The sequence below is a fragment of the Lepidochelys kempii genome, chromosome 3 (assembly GCF_965140265.1).
Source record: "Lepidochelys kempii isolate rLepKem1 chromosome 3, rLepKem1.hap2, whole genome shotgun sequence".
NCBI classification, from domain to species: Eukaryota; Metazoa; Chordata; order Testudines; family Cheloniidae; genus Lepidochelys; species Lepidochelys kempii.
The window spans coordinates 62,174,158-62,200,577 of record NC_133258.1 but is presented as its reverse complement, the minus strand read 5'-3'; the positions used below and the strand labels follow the sequence as shown (position 1 = coordinate 62,200,577).

The following is a 26,420-nucleotide window of genomic DNA, read 5'->3' as shown; positions in this document are numbered from 1 at the left end:
AGTTAATGCCTGTTTTTTGGTATTGGAACAAATAAATGGCAGTCTAAGAACAGGCACAAAAGCAATACTGGGCAATGTAATGACAGCTAATGTCCACTGTCCACCAACAGTTACCCTGAGTCCCATTGATAGTAGTTGACAAGGGGTTCACTGTTCTTTACGAGCAACTCCTGCTTCAGATCTGACAAATACACTACACCAAATACACCACTTTCATGGTATTTATCCATGTCAGGTAAGGCCTCTAATGAATGCTTGTAACTTATCAATACTCATAATCACTGTGTGATGTGTGTATGGGTAATAGCTAAGGAATAATGCAATGATATTGAAAATTAGGTCTTATGGTTTTGGAGTGAAATTGAGTAACATGGGAACAGTGTGTCTCAGTGTCAGCCCTGGCTATCTGACTATGCAATATATTGCTCAATTGTCCCCCTTTTCCCCAAGCAACAGAAGTTAATGGAAAGCTGTCAAAGGTTTCCCTCAAAACCACTTGCAAGGAAAATATGACTCACTCTCTATGACTAAAAGTAAAAGACTAATTCAGTAGATCACAAGGTGGAGAAACACATTCTGGAACTGTTCACTGAGGATGCGTGGGTGTATTTCATGAAAAATTGGGTCCTAACTCCTTGGGGTTGCAAGCACTACAAAAGACTCAACTGTGTGGTGAGAATCTACTGTATTAGATAGGAAAGGTAACTGTTAATAAGTGTAGGCCCTATTTCACGTTTTATGATATTGTTTTGTATGTCACCATTTGTTTCCATCATTCACGCTTGTTTCTGTTTGAATCTCTGTTCTTTCTCAAATAAAATTCCTTTTGTTTTACTGTAATTGAACTCAAGTGTTGTGTGTGATACAGGAGCAGTGGTGTTAGGTAAAATTGGTGAACTGGGGTACGCTGCTTCATTGGAAACAAAGTATGTGGGATTTGCTCAGGGTCTGAATTCCACAGGGGGACACTTTGAAGGACTTGGGGGCTGGTGTATATCTATTATCAATCTGCAGGAAGCAGGGTTGGTATAGTCCAGAGGAGAGTGCTTGAGTGGCTAACGGGCTGGTTGTGTTAGCCATAGAAAAGCTATCTGGAGCCAAAACATTGGAGACTTTGCAGACACATTTGTAAAACAGTACTTAAGAGTGGAGAAGACTTCCACAGTATAGATGATGTGTTTGACAGGTACTACCAGGACTCTGTTAAGGGTGGTACAAAGTAAAAATGCTCAAGAGGTGCAAGACCCATGTGAAGAGTGGTGGAAGGCATATATGTGCCTCTTCCAAGTAACCAGATGATTTTCACTGTGTTTCCAGAAAATATTTTTATCTGAGCAACTAATGACACAAGGATCACCTGATAAAATCATTCTGGCTGGTGGCTTTCAGGATGAGGCTGAAGCATAAGGCTCAACAGCAACAGTTCACACCAATTAACTGGGTGTTCATGAGGAAGAATGAGACACAAGAAAGATTTTACACCATGTCCACAGTGATGCTGATGCCAACAATGTGGTGATTGCAGCCAGGAACACCCATGTGCTTACCATTTTGCTGGTTTACCATAGCAAAATGGCAGGTAAGCAGTTTTTGGATGAAAGCTGGCACATCAAAGGAACCAAAATATTTTCCTGTTCATGCCATTTGTGAGAAACTACAGTATGGACCCACTTTTCTGGAAACCCTGCTCCCATTTCATGTCCTGACTAGTTACGATGTTACCTCCTATTTTTTTTTTAATCGCTGGACACAATAAGATCATAGAATATCAGGGTTGGAAGGGACCCCTGAAGGTCATCTAGTCCAACCCCCTGCTCGAAGTAGGACCAATTCCCAGTTAAATCATCCCAGCCAGGGCTTTGTCAAGCCTGACCTTAAGAACCTCTAAGGAAGGAGATTCTACCACCTCCCTAGGTAACGCGTTCCAGTGTTTCACCACCCTCTTAGTGAAAAAGTTTTTCCTAATATCCAATCTAAACCTCCCCCATTGCAACTTGAGACCATTACTCCTCGTTCTGTCATCTGCTACCATTGAGAACAGTCTAGAGCCATCCTCTTTGGAACCCCCTTTCAGGTAGTTGAAAGCAGCTATCAAATCCCCCCTCATTCTTCTCTTCTGCAGGCTAAACAATCCCAGCTCCCTCAGCCTCTCCTCATAAGTCATGTGTTCTAGACCCCTAATCATTTTTGTTGCCCTTCGCTGGACTCTCTCCAATTTATCCACATCCTTCTTGTAGTGTGGGGCCCAAAACTGGACACAATACTCCAGATGAGGCCTCACCAATGTCGAATAGAGGGGAACGATCACGTCCCTTGATCTGCTCGCTATGCCCCTACTTATACATCCCAAAATGCCATTGGCCTTCTTGGCAACAAGGGCACACTGCTGACTCATATCCAGCTTCTCGTCCACTGTCACCCCTAGGTCCTTTTCCGCAGAACTGCTGCCTAGCCATTCGGTCCCTAGTCTGTAGCGGTGCATTGGATTCTTCCGTCCTAAGTGCAGGACCCTGCACTTATCCTTATTGAACCTCATCAGATTTCTTTTGGCCCAATCCTCCAATTTGTCTAGGTCCTTCTGTATCCTATCCCTCCCCTCCAGCGTATCTACCACTCCTCCCAGTTTAGTATCATCCGCAAATTTGCAGAGAGTGCAATCCACACCATCCTCCAGATCTTTTATGAAGATATTGAACAAAACCGGCCCCAGGACCAATCCTTGGGGCACTCCACTTGATACCGGCTGCCAACTAGACATGGAGCCATTGATCACTACCCGTTGAGCCCGACAATCTAGCCAGCTTTCTACCCACCTTATAGTGCATTCATCCAGCCCATACTTCCTTAACTTGCTGACAAGAATACTGTGGGAGACCGTGTCAAAAGCTTTCTAAAGTCAAGAAACAATACATCCACTGCTTTCCCTTCATCCACAGAACCAGTAATCTCATCATAAAAGGCAATTAGATTAGTCAGGCATGACCTTCCCTTGGTGAATCCATGCTGGCTGTTCCTGATCACTTTCCTCTCATGCAAGTGCTTCAGGATTGATTCTTTGAGGACCTGCTCCATGATTTTTCCAGGGACTGAGGTGAGGCTGACTGGCCTGTAGTTCCCAGGATCCTCCTCCTTCCCTTTTTTAAAGATTGGCACTACATTAGCCTTTTTCCAGTCATCCGGGACTTCCCCCGTTCGCCACGAGTTTTCAAAGATAGTGGCCAATGGCTCTGCAATCACAGCCGCCAATACCTTCAGCACTCTCGGATGCAACTCGTCCGGCTCCATGGACTTGTGCACGTCCAGCTTTTCTAAATAGTCCCTAACCACCTCTATCTCCACCGAGGGCTGGCCATCTCTTCCCCATTTTGTGATGCCCAGCGCAGCAGTCTGGGAGCTGACCTTGTTAGTGAAAACAGAGGCAAAAAAAGCATTGAGTACATTAGCTTTTTCCACATCCTCTGTCACTAGGTTGCCTCCCTCATTCAGTAAGGGGCCCACACTTTCCTTGGCTTTCTTCTTGTTGCCAACATACCTGAAGAAACCCTTCTTGTTACTCTTGACATCTCTTGCTAGCTGCAGCTCCAGGTGCGATTTGGCCCTCCTGATATCATTCCTACATGCCCGAGCAATATTTTTAAACTCTTCCCTGGTCATATGTCCAACCTTCCACTTCTTGTAAGCTTCTTTTTTATGTTTAAGATACGCTAGGATTTCACCATTAAGCCAAGCTGGTCGCCTGCCATATTTACTATTCTTTCGACTCATCGGGATGGTTTGTCCCTGTAACCTCAACAGGGATTCCTTGAAATACAGCCAGCTCTCCTGGACTCCTTTCCCCTTCAAGTTAGTCCCCCAGGGGATCCTGGCCATCCATTCCCTGAGGGAGTCGAAGTCTGCTTTCCTGAAGTCCAGGGTCCAGATGACTGCATGGAAAATGTTTCAGCGACGCCATCAGCTTCTAACACACCTTGGACAGGGTGATGTGCGCTCGTAGAAGGTCAAAAGTGCAAAAGAGTTGATTTGTCAGAGGTAAGACTTGTCAGAGGTCCACAGTACTTATAAAACACATGCCATTTTGTTCACATGCTTGCAGTTATCAGAAGCTATACCCCCAAAAATGGTGCTTTTTTCTTCCACATACAGAGAGCTCATTACCAGGCACTAGTTTGGAGTCAGTCCCACTACCGAAATCTAATTCTTCCTCCTCTAAATACAATGGGTTGAAAACAGGAGAATAGAGGTCTGCTGCCACAGCTCAGGTCATTGCCACCAGTACCAGCAGACTGCCTGGAGGCAATATTCTGTGGCTTCACCACAGAGTGCAGAAGTCAACATTGCAAGAACGGGACTGCACTACTTGTTTGTACAGAAGCATACCAATGTAGAAAACTGGAACAAGGTTGTGTCAATGTACATGACCCTTCGTGTTTACGGACAGTATTATCAGGGAGGGATAGCTCAGTGGTTTGAGCATTGGCCTACTAAACCCAGGGTTCGGAGTTCAATCCTTGAGGGGGGCCATTTAGGGATCTGAGGCAAAAATTGGGGATTGGTCCTGCTTTGAGAAGCGAGTTGGGCTAGATGACCTCCTGAGGTCCCTTCCAACCCTGATATTCTGTGAAAATAAGTAAATGCCGTAAGTGACCCAATAAGATGTTGATTTGATCTGCCACTGTATACCAACGTTTCTTGAAAAAGTACATTAAAATGTGTGCTTAGCTTGTGTGCATTAAAATGTTTACTTAATGTTTAGTCAAGAAAATATTTTCAGTTGTTTTAAAAACAGGTGTTTTTGAAGTACGTGGTGTATTTCTGATAACTGAATCAGCTTGCACACTTTTGCTAATGCTCAAGAGCCATGTAAAAATTCTCTTCATGGTTGTATAACATATTAAAATATTTCTTGTACCTCTTGAAATAAGAAACTGAAATTCAGTAGCTTTATAAAAAGATTGTGCATATTTGATTACTTTTCTTACATCCTACAGCTCATTATGATTGAACTGAAGGATGTTAATCCCAAACAAAAAAGAAATAGACTTACATTTCAGCCATTTCTGTTTTGTTTCTTTGCTCTCTTTGTAAAGGCCTTTATACACAACATACAGCTTGGTAACAACCATATTTGGATTCAACAGACCCTAATTATCTTTAAAAGACTTGTTACCAACTTTTAACAAAACATACTTCTTACAGTTAACTTTTTTGAAAATCCCAGTAATCTAGAGTAGACAGAGAACCAGAGCTGGGATTTGAGAATTTTACCCAGAGAGAAATTTTTAGCAGCCTTATGGGACCTCTGCAAAATCCTGCACATTCCTCCAGGATATGTATATGAACTTCTGTGACCTAATTTCCTTTCCTGAAAATCTGAAAAAATCTATTTTGTGTTATGCTACGGATTTGAGAAACATTCAGCTAACACCTTATGTTGGAACTTTTTCAAAGAAGGGAAGCTACACATGAGCAGTGTTTCTCTGTTGATGTCTGTCAAGGCAATGTCTTCTATTTCAATATGCATTTTCTGTTCCCATTTTCTCTTGTTGTCTTGTAAATATATTACTAAACTTGTCTAAATCTGAATCATTTTGTTCTTTCTATTGCTTTTTTGTTTTCAATTAATATTTTTACTAGTTTTGAAAACAAAGTGAACTGATTAAATATACGCGCAATTTAATGTAAATGTTTGGTGTAGCAAGACTTAGAGTAAAAAGAAAAATTAAATATGAAACAAGCTGAGGGATCGGGGATATGTGGTCATGTAGAAGGGGAAAAGTAAGTAAAAAACACATTATAAAACCAAACATGAACATTATGATAATTTTAAGGAAGAGTTTGTGAATCTGTACTGCTTGAGTCTCGTACAGTATGCAACAACTTTACATTGCCTTCAGCTGAGAGCAGTTTTCTCTCACGAAGAATAGTCTTTGAGTAATTCAAAGGGTTTTTTGGATCAGGCTAAGATATATATTGGTTGGCAAATAATAATGTTTTAACCTATTCTCTGAAAATGATAGCAACAAAACTCAGTACAATTAGGAGGCATCGTACAATTCAGTTCTGTTATGAGCTGGGCTATAGTGTTGCAGGTCTTCACTACCTGCCGGATCGGCGGGTAGTGATCAATCTATCGGGGATCGATTTATCATGTCTTGTCTAGTCGCGATAAATCGATCCCCGAATGCGCTCCCTGTCGACTCCAGAACTCCAGCTCGTGAGAGGTGGAAGAAGAGTCAATGGGGGAGCAGCAGCGGTCAACTCACTGCCGTCCTCACGGCCAGGTAAGTCAACCTAAGATACACCGACTTCAGCTACACTATTTACTTAGCTGAAGTTGCATATCTTAGTTCGACCCCACCCCCACCCCACCCCCAGTGTAGATCAGGACTAAGGAAAGTCGACCAGAGAGCATCTCCCATTGATGCAGTGCAGAAAAGACACCACAGTAAATCGACCTAACCTACGACGACTCCAGCTATGTTATTCGCGTATCTGGAGTAGTGTAACTTAGGTCGACTTACCCCTGTAGTGAAGACAAGCCCTTAGGCACTGTTAGAAAATTCAAGTATATGGGAATCAGCACAATATTTATGCCCTTTCCCTGACGCAATGGAGTTTTTTTCATAACTCTCACTGTCAAGTCTTGTAAGCATAAAGTGAATTTAATTTAGACTGCAAAACTATACATCTTTCATACAGAAGCAAAAAGAGATGAAAGAACAATCAACTTTTTGCCACATTCAGCAGTATGTCCTGCTTTGCATTTAAATTTAAAGATAAAGACCTGAGATTTTCAAAGGTGCTTCAGAGAGAGAGAGAGAGAGAGAGCGTCATAACCACAAAAATCCCATTAAAGTTCAAACTCCTTTAGGCTCTTTACAGCATTTACAGCATGGTCTTTTCAAAAGTTATGAATTTCCTCTTTAATTCTCATCAACTGAACAAATTCCTCAAATAAAGTAAAATTAAGCATCTCTTTTGCTGGATTCCAACCTCCAATTCTCATTTGATCCAACAGAGCCTGGTTTTGTTCTTGCTTTGGGCACATAGTCAGGCTCCTCTAGTCTATTGGGGTTTACAGGGAGCTATGGGTTGAGGAATTCGGGGTCATTGGTTGTGGGGGTATTAAATAGTTTGCAATTTTGAAATGTGCTATTTGTGATGCTGGGTGGACTATAGTGTGAAGTGGCCTAGGACAGCTGATGCTAGGTGGACTATAGTGTGAAGTGGCCTAGGACAGTTATCTTTTGAATAAAAGGTATTTATCTTTTTTTGGCATTTCTAATAAGTGTACAAGTGCCTAGAACTTGAATAGGTATTTTTAATATAAAATAAACTAAATCATGTAAATAACTGCAGATTACAAATAAATTTCGGAGTATAAGATTCTAAACTCTTATAAAACTCCATAAGAAGGAAATGTGAGTTTAAAAAAACAAACAAAAACCTCTCCTTCACAGTATATAAAGATGATCTCATAAAGGATACTCCTTCAAGTCCTCTGTAACAAGTCCTTTAATTAGAGTTCTTCTGAAGGGAAAGCAGGGAAAAGAGGGATTCCACTTTAGAATCATGTGGTGTATTGTGGTTTTTTTGGTTTGTTTTTAATTTCTGCCCTTATACTAAATAAATATCCTTTCAAATGTAATGAGAAACATAGTATGTTGTACAAACCGTTCAGGCACGAAAGATGGTGTGTGTGTGCTTGTTTTGGCAGCATGTATATTAAAATTAGAATGAAATAGGAAAAAATTAGCATGGTAACTGTGCCCAGATGACATGCAAGTTCATGAAGCATTACATCTTTTCTGGCCTTTAAATTCTATGAAAATAGTTAGGCCCTGTCTGTGCAGGGCATTTTCACTTGCATAGCTACACTGGTTCAAATCCCCATATAGCTGTACTACACCAGTGTAAAGCAGGCCTTGTACCAGTGCCTTACCCTGGTTTGGATCTGGTGGAAAAATCCTAGCAGTGACAAGGCCTTGGGTTAAAATTGTTAATGTGAGCATGAAGTCATAACTTAAAAAGCTTGCAGTGTGCAGAGGTCATGGAGTTGGATCTGTTGCTGACCTCTTAATCTTAGGTGGTAATGTAATCTTTCTGGGCCATCTGGTGTCTTAACAGAGTTAGATTTGACTCGTATGAAAGCTCTCAGGAAAGAAATTTCATAATAAGAATTACATTATTGGTTTAAAGAATATTTAGTATAATGTCTATTATTTTTAATTATTTTTATTAATTGAATTATTTCATTGTTACTCTCTGTTGAACTTGATATTAAGAAGCAGTTTTATCAAAAATACAACTATCAGTTAGGTCCTACATTTTTGGTGCTTTACAAAGCAAGTTTAATGGTGCCTGTCTGTTCTTGATATATTACTTAATTGAACAGAGCATGGACAAGCATGCTTCCTATCCCCATCTCCACGTGGCTGCTTGACCTTGGACAAGCAATTTAAAATTTCTTTGTTTCATTTTTTCATCTATAAAAATAGTGATAGTACCTCAATCCTTAGGGGCATTGGGATAATTAAAGACTTTACAGCACTTGAAACCTGTCAGCTTCTTTGTAAGTGATAAGTAGTAGCCAAACTGAATTATTTATAGCTGTTGAGCAGCGCATGCAACTGATATTTTCTACTTATGTAGCACCCTTTAGGTGGGGATTTTGAGGTTCTGTAAAAAAAACCCCAAAAACTAGGTAGGCATAATCCCACTGAGAAATGGGGAAACGGAGGCAAATACCACACTGGATCTTTAAAATTCTGCATGCCTTACAGGAAGGGAATGTCTTTTAAATGGATGCAGTGATGTTCAATTGAATTCACCTAACGGGACGTGAATAATCTGCAGAACAGGTAGAATTCTAAGGCTCCTGGACTATAAATATTGAGTGACCTACTCAAGGTCATATAGCAAGCCTACAGTGTGCTGGACATAGAAACCAGGTTGTCTGACTACCAGACCTCACTTTTACTTCCACACTATGCACTATGCATCCACATTAATCTTCAAACGCTGCTTCTTGTTCCAGTGTTTCCTTAAGAGCAGTTACTGTACTACAGTGTCATCAGTGGGGGTGAGACCAAGCCTTGCTGTGGGAGTTAAATATATGACTGCCCGGCCCAGAGGCAGAAGTGCTACTTATTGAGCAATATGTATCTTAAACATTCTTTTGGCTTTCCCATAAATGTGGGAACTCCCAGCTCTGGCAGTCTTCTTTGTTTATTTCTTTCACCTACTCTCCCTCTCCCTATTATGACAGAAATTACCCAGTTTTGTCTCTGTTCGTATAAGCTAATGAGTCTGCCCCACCTCCCTAGCATCTGCACTGGATTCAAAATATATGCAGAGATGATGAAGCAGGCATTCAGCAGTTGATATGCAAAGCATGCAGATTGGTAACAATAAACTGTGGTGTTATCCTTCTGGGAGCTCACTGACTCTGCAATGCAGAACTGCAGTTTCTGCTCCTGTGATGCTTTCTCCTTCCAACCTTTACCTAACCTAAAATGCTCATCTCACTATCCAGAATGTGACTTGATGGATCCAGAGGCAAGTGAAACACCCCCCTTGCTCCTGCTCAGGTTGAGGAGGGAGACATCCCTAAGCAGAAACAGCTGGGGCAGTGCTACATGTCTTCCTACTTCCCCCTTCTCCTCCCTACTCCATTTATGTATTTGCCGGGGAATGTGCAGCTCCTCTCTCTCTCTTTCCTTCTGCCCCTCATGCAGGAGGCTGTCCTCCATGGCTTCCATGGAATGGAGCCCAATACTGGACAGTGGAGCCATCCTGCCAGGGAGGTGAAGGAGAGGGTGGCTTCTGCTTGCTTTTTACTTCAGGGAGTAGTCATTTAGAGCTCTTGCTTTCTGCTGGTCTGCTGCCAGTTTGGCTCTGTTCCAGCCCTGCCAGGGCCATATTAATGGACAGGGTCCCCAGAAGACTTTGGAGACCTTTAATTATGAGCTTACATATTTCATCTTCCATTTTTTATTTATGGAGCCCTAACACACACGTATCCTGTGTTCATCACTGTAAGAGCAGGAGTTTCTGTTCACAACTTTACATATTTATTTGATAACACTTGCAACCCCATCCCTTTGAGCATTTTTGATATGTGGCCTGACTGTTTTTAGATGAATACCAATGTACTTCAGCTACAATGTGGATATGTGAATTACTGTGTGTTCCACTGTATGCTAGCTCACATTGTGCACACTGGTGTTAGCATTCCAGGAGTGGTTAGAATACAGCTAATGTGTAAAATCATGCATGTGTGTACTAACTGTCGCTACTCAGATGGACATGGTAAACAGAAACATAACAAAAAAAGAAAAATGTTAAAAAGACGCAGCTTTATTAGAAAAATTTTCAAAGCTCAACATGGTTTTAAGAAAAAGAAGAAGAAGAAGAAGCCGCTACAAGGGAGTTATGAAGTGGCTGAAATAAAGGACTGGGAGCAACAAGGCCCCCATATGGAGCTGGTGATGTTGAAAATTTGCAAGCAGAAGGAAAGATCGTAGAAATATAGCAGCATGTTACTACATTCAAGACTGATCAAGAATAAAATGTACATGTATCTACAACTGACTACATTTCTACAGATCCTGCACTGTTGAGAAAATCTGATGAAAACAACAGGCAGTTTTAGGTTGCCAAAGGTTGGCTGTGTGTAGAAATGCAGAAATAGAAAACTTCCTGAATTCTACATGGGTAATTGCAGGGAAGAGAAGAGAATGTTTGTTTGTTTTCTAAAGAACTTTTTTTCATTTTGTCTGCATAAGGGTGAAGTTGTTGCGTGAGATTGGCTTATTTACTCTCCATCTACTGGAAATGCTTAGTGTTTTTCATATAGGCTTTTCTCCCAGTAGGTTCCATACGTTTACAGAAGGCTTTAGTGATTGGAAACATCCCAAGTGACTTTTTGAGCATAATAGGGGCATAGAACACTGATTCTGCATGCTGACTTGGGTAACACATACATACAAAACACATACCAGAATCTTGTCTGGTTGGGACAGGATTCACTCTGATCTGGCACACCAATTTAATTCAGAAGAGCAGTACCAAAGAGATGTTCTTTAGCATGTGGTGCCAGTTATAAAGTTTTTAAGTGCTCGTGGGTTTGGCTTCCATGGTCAGGATGTTGTATTAGAATCTGAAAGCATTAGAAATTATTTTGGGATTTTGGAACTAATATCACAATTTGATCTATTTCTGGCTGACCACCTAGCTACATTTGGACAGAAGGGGAAAATTAAGCTCTCCTGTGTCGTCAGCTATCTCTGACATCCATTGAATTGGTGGGAATGATAATTAAAAATACTATAGCAGCAGAATTACAGCAAGCCAAGTATTTTTCTGTAACTGTTTGATACAACTCCTGATGTAGTGCATGTAGACCAGCTCACATTCACCTTCTGATCCCTCAAATCAGAGGGGCATATAATTGTGAAATTCATTGAGTTTCAGCCACCTGAGAACTACATGTGCAAATGGCCAAAGCTGTGGTGGCTCTATTCTTTCCGCTCTGCCTCAACACATTGATGGAAATCCATTTCCACAACATAAATACTGACACTAGCCAGAGACTTTTGACTTTCAGAAGTCTGTCAGATACTCAGTGGTGTAATTGTACCGATTCTACCAAGCCAGTGTGTCAAAACTATAGCAGTATTCAACAAGCCTTGGAAGGTCTTTCAAAAAATATAAATCAGCCTCCTGACACTTGTTTAAATGCAACTTATCTTCACATGAAAATGGAACAATTGGGGACAGCTGTCATGGAGCTCTTTTGGACACTGTGCTTCAGCAGTTCAAACTGATCAGCACCCAGCTACAGAAGATGGACGTAGATCTAAGTGTTGCTGTTGATGTACTGTGCTCCCTGGAAACATTTGTTGGGCTATTATGTGACCAGTTTGAGGATTTTGAATTCAGTGCAAAGAAAATGTGTTTGCTACTTTGCTACAGTGTATTCTGCTTATTAGCAATTCCTCGGTTGCCAGAAAAAGCTGCCATTATCTGGCAGTTGCTAATAAACGAAAGGCAGGTTTGCGAGGCTGCAGCCAGGAATTGCTGGGATGTTCCTTCCCTGGCTGCAGCCCTGCAAACCTTCCTGTGGCAGGTGCTCCACATGTCCCAGTTTTTCCTTCCTTGGTTGCAACCTCATAAACCTGCCTGCAGCTGTACCCTTTCTTCCAAACAATATTGTTAATAAGTGGCATGCCGTTGCCAATGTCCAAATCCCATTAATATTAAAGTCATTGGGTTGGGATTTGTTCCTGGCAAAATATTGCTATTAACTGGAAGTTGTTAATATCCGGATCACTAGTAAGTGGAATCTATTTACAGTCAACATGAGTTTGTCATCCTTGTAAAAAAAAAACCAATTGAGGGCGAGTCTGAAGGGGCAGTAGAGCCAGTACGTGAATGAAGCCATCCGTTTTGCACTGAAACATTTGTTGTCAGAACTGACAAACTTGCAGCTTGTCTACGTCACAGACTAGATGCTTTCAATGTGCGGTATGAGTTCTATGAAGTCCTGTTTAAATTGGGTTCAGTGTATGTCAATGAAGTGCACAGATATGCAGCAGTTTACCCTCAAGAAGACCAAAACTTTCCTGACGAACTCTTTCAGTGTCGGTTCTCTGCACAAAATGAAACAAGTTACCATATGCACTGCATCAGCTGACACAGTGTCCGTGTGAAATACTACATTTTTATGAAATATCAGAGAATTAGAATAGTGTATATGAGGTCTCTAGAGAGAGCTGTTTTATTATCAATGCCTATTTTTGCTTTTTTGTAAATTGTTTTGGAGAAGAATTGTTAAGACGAAGTCTGCACAAAGTTGGGTAGTAATTCTAGATGATCTTGCTTTAGTGAATACTGTTATATTTGGCTGCAGTAGTAGTCTGTATATGAAACCAAATTGCTCTATTTCTGCTTCCTCTGTAGTTACCTGTTTTCTCTGTCAGTTCTTGCATGGAATTGCTAAGTGTCTAGTGTCTAAACTGACATGCGGTATTGAGCAGGCAGTGCTTCTGAGGAAACCTATTAACTGTAAATATTAATTGCTAGCTAAACCTAATTCTTAATGTCAGCTATGGCGCGTGTTTTGTTCCCTTATTCTGTTAATTTTTTAAATAACATGTTTTTCATCGTATCAGGAAGGTTCAAAGTTTTGGGGGTTTTTTGATTTTTTTTTTCAGGAGGTGATTTAGAATATGTGCCCAAGTCCATAAGAGTTCTTAATCCATCCCTGAGCCCTTCCCTTACTCACCCTTATCTAATGAGCTAGATCTTTTACGATGCCAGGGGCTAGGGTAATTGTCAAACTTGTTTGGGGACTGGAAAGAATTTTTCCCATATGGCAAAATTGGCAAACTGCTGTGTAGGGTTTTTCACCTTCCATCCAGCATATCTGAGGTCTGGATTTGGGTGAGATAAATTGCATTGTCACAACTTTTGCGGGCTCCATTGTGGTTGGTGGGTTTAAAAATGGTCAAATGTGAATCCCCTGCTTCAGCATGAGCTCAGAGGGCTGCTTCGGCATGAGCTCAGAGAAATTTGTTGCATGATGATGGGGTGTGTCTCGTTCAGTGTATGGCTCCCCTTTTCTCCTTTCTCCTACCTTCTTCATGGGGGAAGGGAGCAGGATAGGACTCTGAGTTCCAGAGCAGGCCTGAGCATGTAACGAGGGTATTGCCCTCACATGTGCCTGTCAGGTTTGTAGAACTAGGCACCATTGGTACCCAGTTGAAATCCACACTGGAGCAGCCCAGCTAGGTAGTTGGGGGGAATGCTCTCCACTGGTTAAGGGTTTTAGTGAAGTTGTAGCCTCTGCATTTAACCACATTGTGGTGTATGTGCCTCGTTGTTTCTGTGTTTATGTCAAATTGTGGTGTGCTTATATACAGGACTTTCAGTAGCAATCTCTGTAGAAGAGTCTAAGGTAAAGAGGAAGTACATGAGAGATAGTAAACTGCTTCTCTTTAGAGATCGCTAAATTGTAAAATACGGTAGACCTTATAAAATAGTATATTGAACCCATTTTCATAAATTACAAAGAAAATTCCATCCTTGGCCGGAGTAAAATCCAAAGAAGCCTAATGCTCTGATGTTGCCAGATGTGTAATAGTTAAATCATAACTGACTTCTCCTAACCTTGATTCCACTCCTGCTGTAAATAACCCAGAATTCAGAGCATTTTTCAGAAATGGATTAGAAACTGCCAAATAGGCTAGTTGTATCTTCCATTTCTTCCTCACAGCACATTGATGTATTTAACTTTAATTTCATTTAATTATTTCTTTAAGAATCATTAGGATCTTTGTTCTTATATTGCAGATAGCTGGTGCTTTATGGTGGTATTTTGTCTCAAAAGGAATTGAGTACTTGGACACAATATTTTTCATCCTGAGGAAGAAATTTAACCAAATCAGTTTCCTTCATGTCTATCACCATTTCACTATGTTCACCTTGTGGTGGATTGGTATCAAGTGGGTTCCAGGAGGACAAGGTGAGTCAACTGTCTTTTTCTCTTAAGGCAATATAGACATAACAGTGCGAATCAGCCTTTTGGGAATTAATAAGGAAACCACTATTTCATGGAATTAACTGAATACTATATGATAAGTCTATTGAAACAGCATTGGATCATAGCAGTTATGTAAGTGTAACTTCCTTCTGTGTGAAATGAGGGGGAGGAAGAGAGAGAACAGAGCTGTAGTTTTATGAATTGCAAAACACTTTACTCACAGGCATCAAATGCAAAACTGAGATTTCGTCTTTACAAATTCCATCTTTAAAAAAATTGTCACCTTGCTACATGGAGCCAGGCAGATAAATTTGTCTCTTGCACCAGACATTGGTCCAATAAAAGAGAATACCTCACCCACGTTATCTCTCTCATATCCTGGGACTGACACAGCTGCAACAACCCTGCCTAATCTAACATTTTGCAGCTACAGAGAATTAAGAATCACAACTATGGGCCAGTTTCTTCCCCGTTACTCCAGCCTAAAGCCATTGATGTTAATGGAGCGATTCTGGATTTTTAGTAGAGTAGAAGTTGGCTCTATATGTGAGTTTTGGGTTTGTTTTGTTTTATAACAAAACAAGTATCAAAATCTGAATGACTCATTTGAAGGTTAGCAATAAACCCGTATCAACCAGTTGTAGATGCTTTATAATGACACAAACCTATAATGTCCTTCTTTCTGTTCCTATAAAGTTCACATCAAGGAAATCCTACATCCATTGTTTTCTCCACACCCTTCTTTTCCTGCGTTGTTCCCATGTCATGTCTTGCTTTGCCTTGTCTCTCTCAAATTCTGCTGAGGCAGAGGTTGGAAGAAAATGTCCCATTCTATTTGGAAAGGGCTGTAAAAATAACTATAAAAATAATTTACAATAATAATCCATGTAATCCAGACTAAAATTAAGCCTTTGTTAAAATATTCATATATTGTATATTTTGGATTTTTTATACACTCACACACTATATGTACATTAGAATATAAAATGTATGGTTATATAAATATTTCAGCCCATGGGGTGAAATTCATATTTACAGCTTATTGGAGGATGGAATTCTCCCCAATCCAGCTTTAGGGTGAGAGGAATCCTGGGTTCACTGCATGTTCAGTCACTACTGTTCACTGTACTCATTACATGAGGTTTGTGGCCATTGAATATGTGCAGTTTGTAGTTCCCACTACCATTTTCCAGTGAACCCCTTACCTTTTAGCCCCTTGTAGTTTGATCTTGTAAGTTGCTGAGTGCCCTCAACTCCCATACCTATGCATGGGGCCATTTCAAAGCTCAGCTCAACTCTGTGGTCCAGCTGTTCAGCCTCTAGAATTCCTGGTACCGACAGAAGAAATGCAGCAGGTCTGTGTTGCGGCCCTTCTGAAGCAACAGAGGCCTGGCATGGGGTCAGGATTTCACCCAATATAAACTAGGATAGGTGTCAAGTTGTTACAGATTTCTTTGTGTGTATCTGTTCCACTGTTTTCTAGCAGACAACACATTGCCTACATACCAGCTGGTCTAAATTTTCTATCAGAGTGCCAATTTACAATGACAACCAATAGTCATTTGGCCAGGGAAAGAATGAGAATGATTCTATAGCCTGGTGGTCAGGCTACTCCCCTATGATATAGGAGACCCAAGTGCAAGTCCCTGCTCCCGGTGACTGTTCATTTGTCCAAAGTGATACAGCTTTAACAGGAGAGATTTATTAAGACTCATGCTATAATATCAGGACATTCTCTTGAGAAATGGGAGAACCAAATTCTAATTCTTTCTGCTTATCAGACAGGCAGGAATTGAATTAGGATCTCCCACATTCTGGGCGAGCTGCCTCACCACTAGGCCAGAAGGGAGGCTAGCTACTTCATCATCATCTCCCCTCACAACCCACCTCTGGCAATTTTGTAATCTAGCCCTCTTTCGGTTTTCTCACAATGCTCAAAATTGAAACAAAACATTTAGAGTGGGTCAAAATAAAACATTTTGTCTAGACATTTCTGAAACATTTTGAAACTGTTTGGAGAACTTGACATGAATTCCTGAATACTTTCAGGTTGACCAAAACTGCATTTTTGGTAAACTATTCACTGAACATTTTTTGCCAAGCTCCAGTGATGGTGACATTGTCATGCACTGCTGTCGGGCAATGCACATGCATGCTCTTCCTCAAGACCTGTAAGAGATCATTCATCAGTATCAGCAGCTGCAAAGGTGATGCTGAAGAAGCGGCAGGCATGGATGTGCACAGCAAAAAGGGAATGGGCTGAAGCATGTTGTTTAGTGTTGCTTTGGGGCCCACCCAAAACACTTTTTCAGGCATCAGCAGGGGGGCAATAAAAATGTTATAAAAGTGTGTGAGAAGTTTTTCAAAAGCAAAAATTCTTTACATGCTATAGTTCGAATGAATCAGTTTTTTGAAAATTCAAGTTGACAAAAAGAAAAGGAGTACTTGTGGCACCTTAGAGACTAACCAATTTATTTGAGCATGAGCTTTCGTGAGCTACAGCTCACTTCATCAGATGTTTACCGTGGAAACTGCAGCAGACTTTATATACACACAGAAATCATGAAACAATACCTCCTCCCACCCCACTGTCCTGCTGGTAATAGCTATTACCAGCAGGACAGTGGGGTGGGAGGAGGTATTGTTTCATGATTTCTGTGTGTATATAAAGTCTGCTGCAGTTTCCACGGTAAACATCTGATGAAGTGAGCTGTAGCTCACGAAAGCTCATGCTCAAATAAATTGGTTAGTCTCTAAGGTGCCACAAGTACTCCTTTTCTTTTTGCGAATACAGACTAACACGGCTGTTCCTCTGAAACCTGTCAAGTTGACAAGTGTCTCTTTAATGTTGAGCCCTACATGGGGATTTTCAAATGAAATTACAGGGAAATCCTACAGTCCATGTTGTCTAAAAAAGTATTACTGTCTTGCCAGGGGTATCCTACCCTGCAGAGGAAATTACCTTGAGTTCTGGCAAGAAAAGACACCCTTTCCTGCATGACAATAATTCTTTAGGCAATGTTAGCTGTGTAGCAGTGTGTGATTTGGTGTTTGGAATCCTAGGCCATCCTACATTGCAAATGTATAATATCTAATAAAACATGAATGTCTAAAGTGCACGTATTATTTTTTTTTAAAGGTTGAAGTATAAATTACTACCTAAATAATACTTTTCATATACTGCTGTTGCATCCTATTGAACAGTACTTTCTACTGAAAAGATTTCTTCAAGAGGGAGTGCCTAAATTTTGACATTCAAGTCCATATTTTAAGGGCTTGTCTACACATGGAGTTGTTCCTGATAAACTCCATATTTGCGGTGCTGCTTCTGGTTAGGTTAACCCGCAGAAACAAGGCACTCTTATTCTGAAATAAGAGTGTCCACACATGGAGTTAATTGGGAACAACTCCACTGATACATAAGTCCTTAGGCACCTATGTAAGTGGTTCTGGTTTTCAGAAGACTGTAATTCATTGATGTTAATGGATGTTGCTGGGTGCTCAGCTCTTTTGAAAATCATTCTTTGTATTTGGGTGCCTAATTTTAGCCACCCATAGATGGCAATATTAGCCTAAATGCAAAGAATTATTACATTTTAAGGACAATCCTGAAATATCGGTGTTATTGTTTTAAAGTTTGTTTTTTTTAATAATGGATTGTTAAAAGTGGTGTATTGCATGTTGCAAACACACATGTAACTTTGCTCATGCGAGTAGTCCCACTGAAGTCAGTGGGACTACTCACATGACCAAGTTACTCATATTAGTACATGTTTGCAGGCTCAAGCCTACATAGTCAAACCTGTATAAAAGGACAAAAGATGTGGATTTCAACTTAAGTTCAGTTTTTATGCATATTACTATTTAGTGCTGACAATACACACAAGATTGTAAGTACAAAATGCGCCAATTTTATTTTTACTGTGTAATACAAATAAATAGAGAGAACTTTTTGGTTTTCATGTTTAAAAATAACACTATATGGAATTTTTTTTTATATCTGAACAGCTTTTTTTGGAGCCCAAATGAATTCTTTTATTCACGTTGTTATGTACATGTACTATGGATTAGCTGCCTGTGGCCCTAAATTTCAGAAATATCTTTGGTGGAAACGATACTTGACCATATTACAATTGGTAAGTAAAATCTCTCTCTAAATTTGCTTGCTGTCTGTCTCTCTGTCAAATGGAATATGTACCAGCCAAGCACGAGGCTGGATGGCTGTCACTTATTCACAGATCAAGTCAGAAACTTGATGTATTTCTAGAACTGCAATGAACTTTTGAAATAATTACATGTAAAATTGCTCTTTGAATACTCTTTAAAACAGTCAAAATATGCAGTTAGCCAGTAATAGTAATTAAACTGTTATTTTGCTTTTGAAAAATAATCAAATCTTTATCAGTTTGATTATAGTGGCATGACAGAAATAATGAATACCTGATTACCAGTAGGCAATTACACTGTGAAACTATTCTGCGCCCTTAACGTAATCTCTTATTTCAAAGGAAAAGACCACCACTATCAAGTTTGATATTTAATCTTATTATTTACATAGCAGCACCTGCTAGTGCAGAGTGTAGTTAAGGGTCTGATGTTGTTTCCATTAGTTTTTCTTACATTTTTAAATTAATTTTAGTGTTAGGGAAACAGCATTGGAGACTGAAGCATGTATTTCAAACCTTAGGGCAGGTGCAACGCACAAAGGGATAATGACAGTTTCCTGATCGTGCCCTACTGAGCTATTTCAATTCTGAACTGCCAGGGATCTCCTCTCAGGGGAGAAAGCCTCCAGCTCTATTCATTTCCTGGTTTGTAAGACTGTCAACAATTGTGTCCTTTGGTTCCCCAGCTGTGAATTATGGATTTTGTGTTGTGTGAACAAAAATCCATAATGTGCTAGACTGAGTCCACTTACTCTTTCCACATAAACTACCAAACAGCAGCCAAGAGGTAATGAATTGCAATCACTGTTGGGCTGTGGCAACGTACCCCATTACCATATATTGGGGTAAGCGGTAAGGAGTTGCTCCCATTTTCATTTTTTAATGTCACAGATCAAGGATTTTTCTTAGACAATTTCTTCTTTGCCCAGACTTTGTCTTTTCCCTTGTACATGATGATGGCATGTATTGTATTAAATTATGATCTACATGCTGTGTTTTATAAAAAAAACTTTAAAAATATAAAAGGGTTGTATTATGTATGCTTATTGTATGCTACTTTTTATAGTAAGTACCCGTGCGCCGCTCCATGTCCATATTTTTTTTTAAATCATGGGGCCTCAGAACAGAAGAGTAATTCTGTATTCTTTATGTAAGCTTAAGCTAACTGGCAGACGTAAAATTGAAAAGGCTTTTTCTTGTTGATTTTATAGGCCTTGTCTATGCACAAACTTGCACCAAAATAACTGAATCAGTTTTAATATGCACCTTTTGTTAATTCAGTGCAAGTCTGTGTGTGGACGCTCTTAATTCAGAATAAAGGTTTCTTATTTCAGTTTAGCATAAGTAGATTTTTTTCCTAAGTTAATCAGAATAGGATATTTGTATTCTGAAAGAAGTATCCACAAACAGACTTGCAGTGAAATAACAACAGTGTAAATTAAGACTCATTTAGTTAGTTATTTCAGTGTGAGGTTGTAGGTAGAGCTGCCCTTAGCCAGGCCTTTACAATAGTTGTATCTGTATGGTAAATAAAAATAGTAGGTGGAGCTGAGGGGAAGGAAGAGCTTTTTAAAATAATTGTATTACATTTAAAAAGAATTATTTGTAAGCACTGAAGGCTTGACCTTCCTCAGCAGTAGAGGGAGGGAATAGCAGAGAGTGGAGCCATCTTTGGCAACAGGGTCTGGAGGGTATCAGAAGTTGAGGTGCCCATGTTTATAATCAGCATATGAATATGTCGTTTTGAGAACAGAATACTGAGATTTGTATAACTGCTGTGCAGCTTTCCATGATCTCTGCCAGATACTGTAAAGGAACAGCAGTCTAATCTCTAGCAACATCCTTATAAAACTTTAAAGGCTGTGAATGTAAATGTTTTACTACTGTTTGTATTTGTTAGTATAGAGAAATATTGCATTTATATATTACTTATGATATAAGTCTTATGTAAACCATGAATTGTGTTTCACAATTGACAGTTTTTTCTTTATAGTTAATACTTTACTGTATTTTCAATAAAAGTTGGTATAGTCAAATCTAACATCGTATCAAATGGTTTATTATGCAATATTTTATTTTTTTCAGATTCAGTTCCATGTGACTCTTGGCCACACAGCCATGTCTATTTATATCGACTGTCCCTTCCCTAAATGGATGCACTGGGGTGTAATGATCTATGCTATCACCTTTATTTTCTTGTTTGGTAACTTCTACTATCGGACATATAAAATGCCCAAGGAACCCATTAAGAACAGCAAAATAGTGAATGGTGCTGTTGCAAATGGTGTAAGCAAACCAGAAAACAATCTAGTGGTGGAAAATGGAAAAAAGCAGAAAAAGGGAAAAGCAAAAGGAGAGTAACTTATCCAGGCCTTAACCATTGCTGGCAGTGGGGAACCTCCAGTTTGGTTTAAAAAGAAAAAAAAAAAAGAAAGAAAGAAAGAAAAGAAACACTATGTACCAATTAACCCTTAGGTTACCGAAGAGCTAGAACACAGATATTTTCATTATTTATGAAGATTGTTTTAACAAAAATACTTCAAGTTAAATTTCTGTTGTAAGTATGTAATTATCAAGCATTTGATGATCTCTGTGTAAACTTTTAGACCGCTGGCGCTGGTGAATGTAAGAAAGAACTGCCGTAAATAATGTGTTTTAGCAGTCCAAAGGTTAATATTACCAATGATCCAATGATTTGTGGATTTTCTACGTGGAAAAAGGTAGCTTTTGATTATTTCTGTTTCTGCCAGAAATTTATTAAATTCCAAATTATGATGATGTATGTTTTTATCTGAAAATGCAACTTCTCTTATTATTAGTTAGGGATATCTCAAGACACAGTTATGTTTATATGCTGAACAGAGTCTGTTGACTTATCAGACTCTCCTTGTTTTGATTTAGTGTCTACTACAATTTTTCTTCTATTATGGAAATATACCTACCTCTTCATCTGCTGAAAAGAACATTTAACATTAAATAACTTTAATTTCTGAAATATGGAGTCTTCTAATATAAATGTCAGTTAATGCTAATTGGAGAAAGAAATTGCTTTCCTGAAAGAATATATTTTCACCTGTTTTGTAGAATTATCATCTGTCTCTTTCAATGCAAGCTTGGAATGGTATTTTGGATGTGATTAAGAGGGGGGGGACTTTAAAAAATATATTTTATGAAACAAAGTACATCTCATAGCCTAAGATAATCCATCTGATGTAAGGTTATTCTACCTTGTCCCCCATGTGCATTAAACCCATGGTGCTAACTCTTGTAATGTTCAAAATGATTGTATGGTGTTATGGTGAGGGAGAACATGCTGTAGAACGTAATCCTTCTTTTGCAAATGCTACGAGCATTCGATGCCAGTCATGTTTAAACAGAACACAGGCACACTTCATCAGGAGAGAGAATCTGCAGTTAAATTATGTCTTTACAGCAAATACATTGTAGGTATATTCTAGAAATGTTTACCTATAAGTTGGTCTTGCATCTTAGTATTATGATGATTCTAGACTACACATCAGGTATTGTTTGCAGGCCTCTGTCTAATGCAAATGATAAAGGTAGATTGGCTGGCTTTTCTCCAATATTGCTGGCTCTTGTCAGTGTAAGTTACAGGCTTGCTGTGCCCATCATTTCTTAGTCAAAACAGCTATAAGAAGACAAAGCCTTTTTATCTAGCACGTCACAAAGATTAATCTTTCCGTCTGTGAGGAAAGCATGGCACTAATTATTATTCCTTTTCTGTTTAGATGGATACTGGGGCATAGAGAATTGTCACTTGTTCCTGCTCACAATGAATATGAGGCAGAACTGGGACTAGAACATAGGTCTCTTAACTCCTAGTTCTCTGTTTAGACCCCAAGAGCTGGCCTGCTGGTTCCCAGATACATTTCTGAGATTTGTGGTTAAAAACAGGTTCATCACTAGTTAGCTCTCTTTCACTGGGGAAATGGTGCAACTTTTAAAGTAAAGAATTCATAAGAAGCTCTGTATGTAGAAGTTAAAATATCCAACACAATTTAAAATTTTTAACTGTTATCAGTCCACCCTATAATAAACAATAGGCAAACAAAACCAACACCTCTTCTCTTACTATATTTCTGTCCTTCCACATTTTACTGAAAACTCTGTCTGTATCCAAATACCAAGATAGGAATGCGAGGAAGAAAACTTAAGGACATAGCCTGTAGTACTGGAAATAGGGGTTAAATTGGAAGTCAGTTCTTCAGTAGTAAGCCCTCTCCCTACCGCCAAGCATAATACATGACAGGGTACTGGATTGATAGAGTATAGAGGCTCTATTGCACTGGAACTGGTCTATGACCATTAATTATCCTATTGGCTTAGTCTTGATGCTTTCCAAAAAACCTCTGAATTTGTACAAATGTATATTTCTGTGTAATGATAGTCATAATGTATGTGGGAGGGGGAAAGGGTCAAGGTCTTTCTCAGACAAATTTGCATGTATTCTCCCTACTTCTAGTAAACTAGCATTTTGGCTTGGATGTTTTTACTTCCTTTCTTTTTAAGCCAAATTAAATAAAGTGATGCATACATGTAACATCTTCTGGCTCCTAAAAACCTCTCAAGAAATTTTCTGGTACAGGTTCATTGATCCCTCTGCCACATCTTTGAAATAAAAATTTGATCTTGCATGTTGACCAGTATTTAGGAGCCAAATTCCCACTTACTGTATGCATCAAAAATGCACATAAGAATGAAAACAGCTGAAGGCTATGGCAGGAAGTTAGGCGAATCTTATATGAGAATTTTGGGTATATGACATTGGAATTCTGGGTCAGATGGCGCTTGTAGATGGGGAGCTTGCTGGTGATAAAACTACATTCTGGGTGAATCCAGGTGCAGGCACAGCTGCTATGTCACTTGGGCTCACAGGCAAAGCCAGTTATAGAGCTCTTTCCTGGCACACTGCTAAATGGAGAGGTTACCAACACTGTCACTGAGGTAGCATTGAGCCCACAGCATCCATATTCTGCTACAGGGTTTTCCTTGATGTCCGTATGATTCAGTCCTGCTTTGAGCCTGAGTATGTTGTCTTTTATTGGTGTAGCGTTCTGCAATTTGACCAATGGCATAGCATGGCTGTGAGTGGAATACTTCTACTTTCTCTCCGTTCCTTCCTGTGTCTGAGAAGCCAGAGCTGCAGAACACAGCCAAAGTTGACAGCTTGCAGTTCCTTCTCTTTTCTCAGGTTTGAGGCAGGAATGCACATGTGTGCACTGCTAGAAACTCTCAATCTTGCCCATTCTGTGCCTTGCCTGATTGTCCATGGCACCTCAGAATTTGGCTCCAGATGTAGAGAAAGTAGAGTGCATGTGAAAATGTGTACATATATACAAAATTAAAACTAAAGTGCTGAAAATTTGTATAGTGAATTATTTTTTTGCTATGCACTTCTTATATAATCATGACTCTATTTAACCATTTGGCACCTAAAACTTTTCCATTGAAAGGGATGCTTTCCCTAAGAAATTTTGAAACCTTTGGACCAATCAGCTGTCACACCACTTTACTTGTACCTGATCCTACACACATCTCCTCAACCCTGTTTCCCACCATGAAACTTCATCTCTTGATAACTTAATTTTTTTAAAGCAAACTAGGACTTCTATATGTTCTTAACAGGTACTCCCAATTTGAGAAATAACTTATAAGTTTTAAATAGGACCGTTGGATGCTTCTAGGGATTAACCACCAAAACCAAGCTGCTTCCATTGATTATAGCTCTGATGCCAGGCATTTCAAACGTGAATGGCATTTGTTGGTAATTTTAGGCATAGGGTGCTGGGAACCTCACAATGCCACTTTGTTCAAATGTAAAATAAATATTGATGTCTCAAATGCACATTAATTGGGGGATCATTGTCATACATACCTACAGACACCACATGTAATGCATGCTCTGATAGCTGACCAATGACTCCATTCAATGGTAGAGAGCATTTTAAGAAAACTATACTGTTAATGGGATAAAGGAAAAGTCTCTTTCTCAGAATAAGCTTCTAGTACATCTGGCAGCCATGTGCTCGAAGTTGGGAATGGATACAGGTTTACAGGCCCCAATTCTGTAAAGATTTATGAACATGTTTAGCTTTATGCACCCTTTACCAACTTCAGTGGGATTGCTCATGGTGTGTAAAGTTAAACCAAGCATTGCTCTGGTGCAATATCAAGGCCATAACTTGTAAATAAAAGCTTGTAATTTGGCATGTTGCGATTTGGATAGAAGGGAGATTTATTACTGGGTGTCTTGAATCAGTTGCAAGCACAAGCAATGAACATATAGAAGGGGTGAGAAGTAGCAAGTCATCTCTGACTTCTAGTCACCCGGCTATGTGGTGCCAGAATTAATGGGACAAATTTTCTGCTAGTTTGAGCTGTTGAAATTCCACCAAAGTCAATGGAGTTGTGCCCATTTACATCAGCAGAGAATTTGGTCCAATTACTTCTTTTTCCAAAGAATGAAAAAATACTTTCTTCCTGTGTGTTTGTTTCATTTGCCAATAATGCATGTAAATAGAGGTAATAGTGGTTAGGGAGGCTTCTTGTGCCTAGGATGCTTTGCTTTTGTAAACATTAAAATAAAATGTATTTTTCATGCTGTGCAGGAGTTCATTGGTTATGATTTTCATATAGATATGTGTTTTCCTCTCAGTCTCCCACTTGGCATTGTGAAACTTGTCAACTCTGATTGCATCGCTGCCTTTGTTCTAATGTAACTTGTCACACAGCACAGTACTTCACAGGGAACGTTCTTCCACTTTATGATTTGGGGGGATTTTCTAAATTGAGCTCGGGTCTGAGCAGATTAGTCTGGAGGCTTTGGAGTCCTCGTCAGGGAACTGAAAACTTAGTGAAGAATTGGGCTTCAACTTAGATTCTGTGCATGCCATAGACATCTTAGAGGTGGTACAGCGTGCAAGTCAGTGCCGTATGTGGTCCTAAATGTCAGCTTACGCCAGCAGAAGCTGGAACTGTGTCTGCTGGGCACGGTTTAGCATTTGATGCTTTTCCAGCTTGTTGTAACAGCAATAGTATTGTGCCTTGGTTACATGGGCAGAAGAGAGTGAGTAACTCAGATAAGTAAAGGGAGCCAGTGAAATGGCTGAGTATAATGATCAAGTCGATGGAAGCCTTCTGAATCCAGCCTGTTACTAAAACCTCTCCTATTGTACGCTGGAGAAAGTGCTGAGGAGAAAAACCTTGCACTATCTGAGGGCCTTAGACACTCCTTTCTTTGCAGTATTAATACTAAGAAAAGAGAAATTAAAAAGTAAAGCTACGTGATTTAGTAATTGTATCATACTGCTTTGTAATTATATAGCACCTTTCATCTGAGAATCTCAAAGTGCTTTAGAGACATTGGGCCTGATTCCCCATGGCCTTGTCCTTTGCATAGTCATTTACACTTTACAATCCCATCATTGGTAGGAGTGGAAAATTGTGACTTAATAGTGCTTTATACCTATTTTGCTCCCTCATTACTCAGGTGCAAATGACTACACAAGGTGCAAATCAGTGGTAAAGCAGGCCTAATAGGGGTATGTCTACACTGCATCCAGGAGTGAGCCATAGACTTGTGCTAGCAGGGCTCATGGTAGTGCACTAAAAATAGGTGGACAGATGCTGCTTTGACATTGCGGCTCAGGCTGGCACTTGTGCTCTCAAGCAACCTGTGTCCACCTATT

The 26,420-nt window shown here is 39.7% G+C and overlaps 1 protein-coding gene and 1 non-coding gene across 3 annotated transcripts in view; both read left to right on the top strand.

The window, feature by feature from the left end:
* ELOVL4 (ELOVL fatty acid elongase 4) overlaps positions 1 to 25,335 on the top strand; it is a 65,484-nt gene extending 40,149 nt beyond the window's left edge. For both annotated transcript variants that reach the window (XM_073336520.1, XM_073336521.1), the window contains 3 exons: positions 14,356 to 14,527; positions 18,554 to 18,681; positions 20,797 to 25,335. In XM_073336520.1, the coding sequence (XP_073192621.1) occupies positions 14,356 to 14,527; positions 18,554 to 18,681; positions 20,797 to 21,072 (576 nt within the window). In that variant the 3' untranslated portion in view covers positions 21,073 to 25,335. The remainder of the gene's footprint in view (positions 1 to 14,355; positions 14,528 to 18,553; positions 18,682 to 20,796) is intronic.
* Positions 7,702 to 7,809, top strand: LOC140909830 (U6 spliceosomal RNA). Its single transcript, XR_012158367.1, has one exon. It is a non-coding gene; the product is annotated as a U6 spliceosomal RNA (small nuclear RNA).
* Positions 25,336 to 26,420: the final 1,085 nt, after the last annotated feature.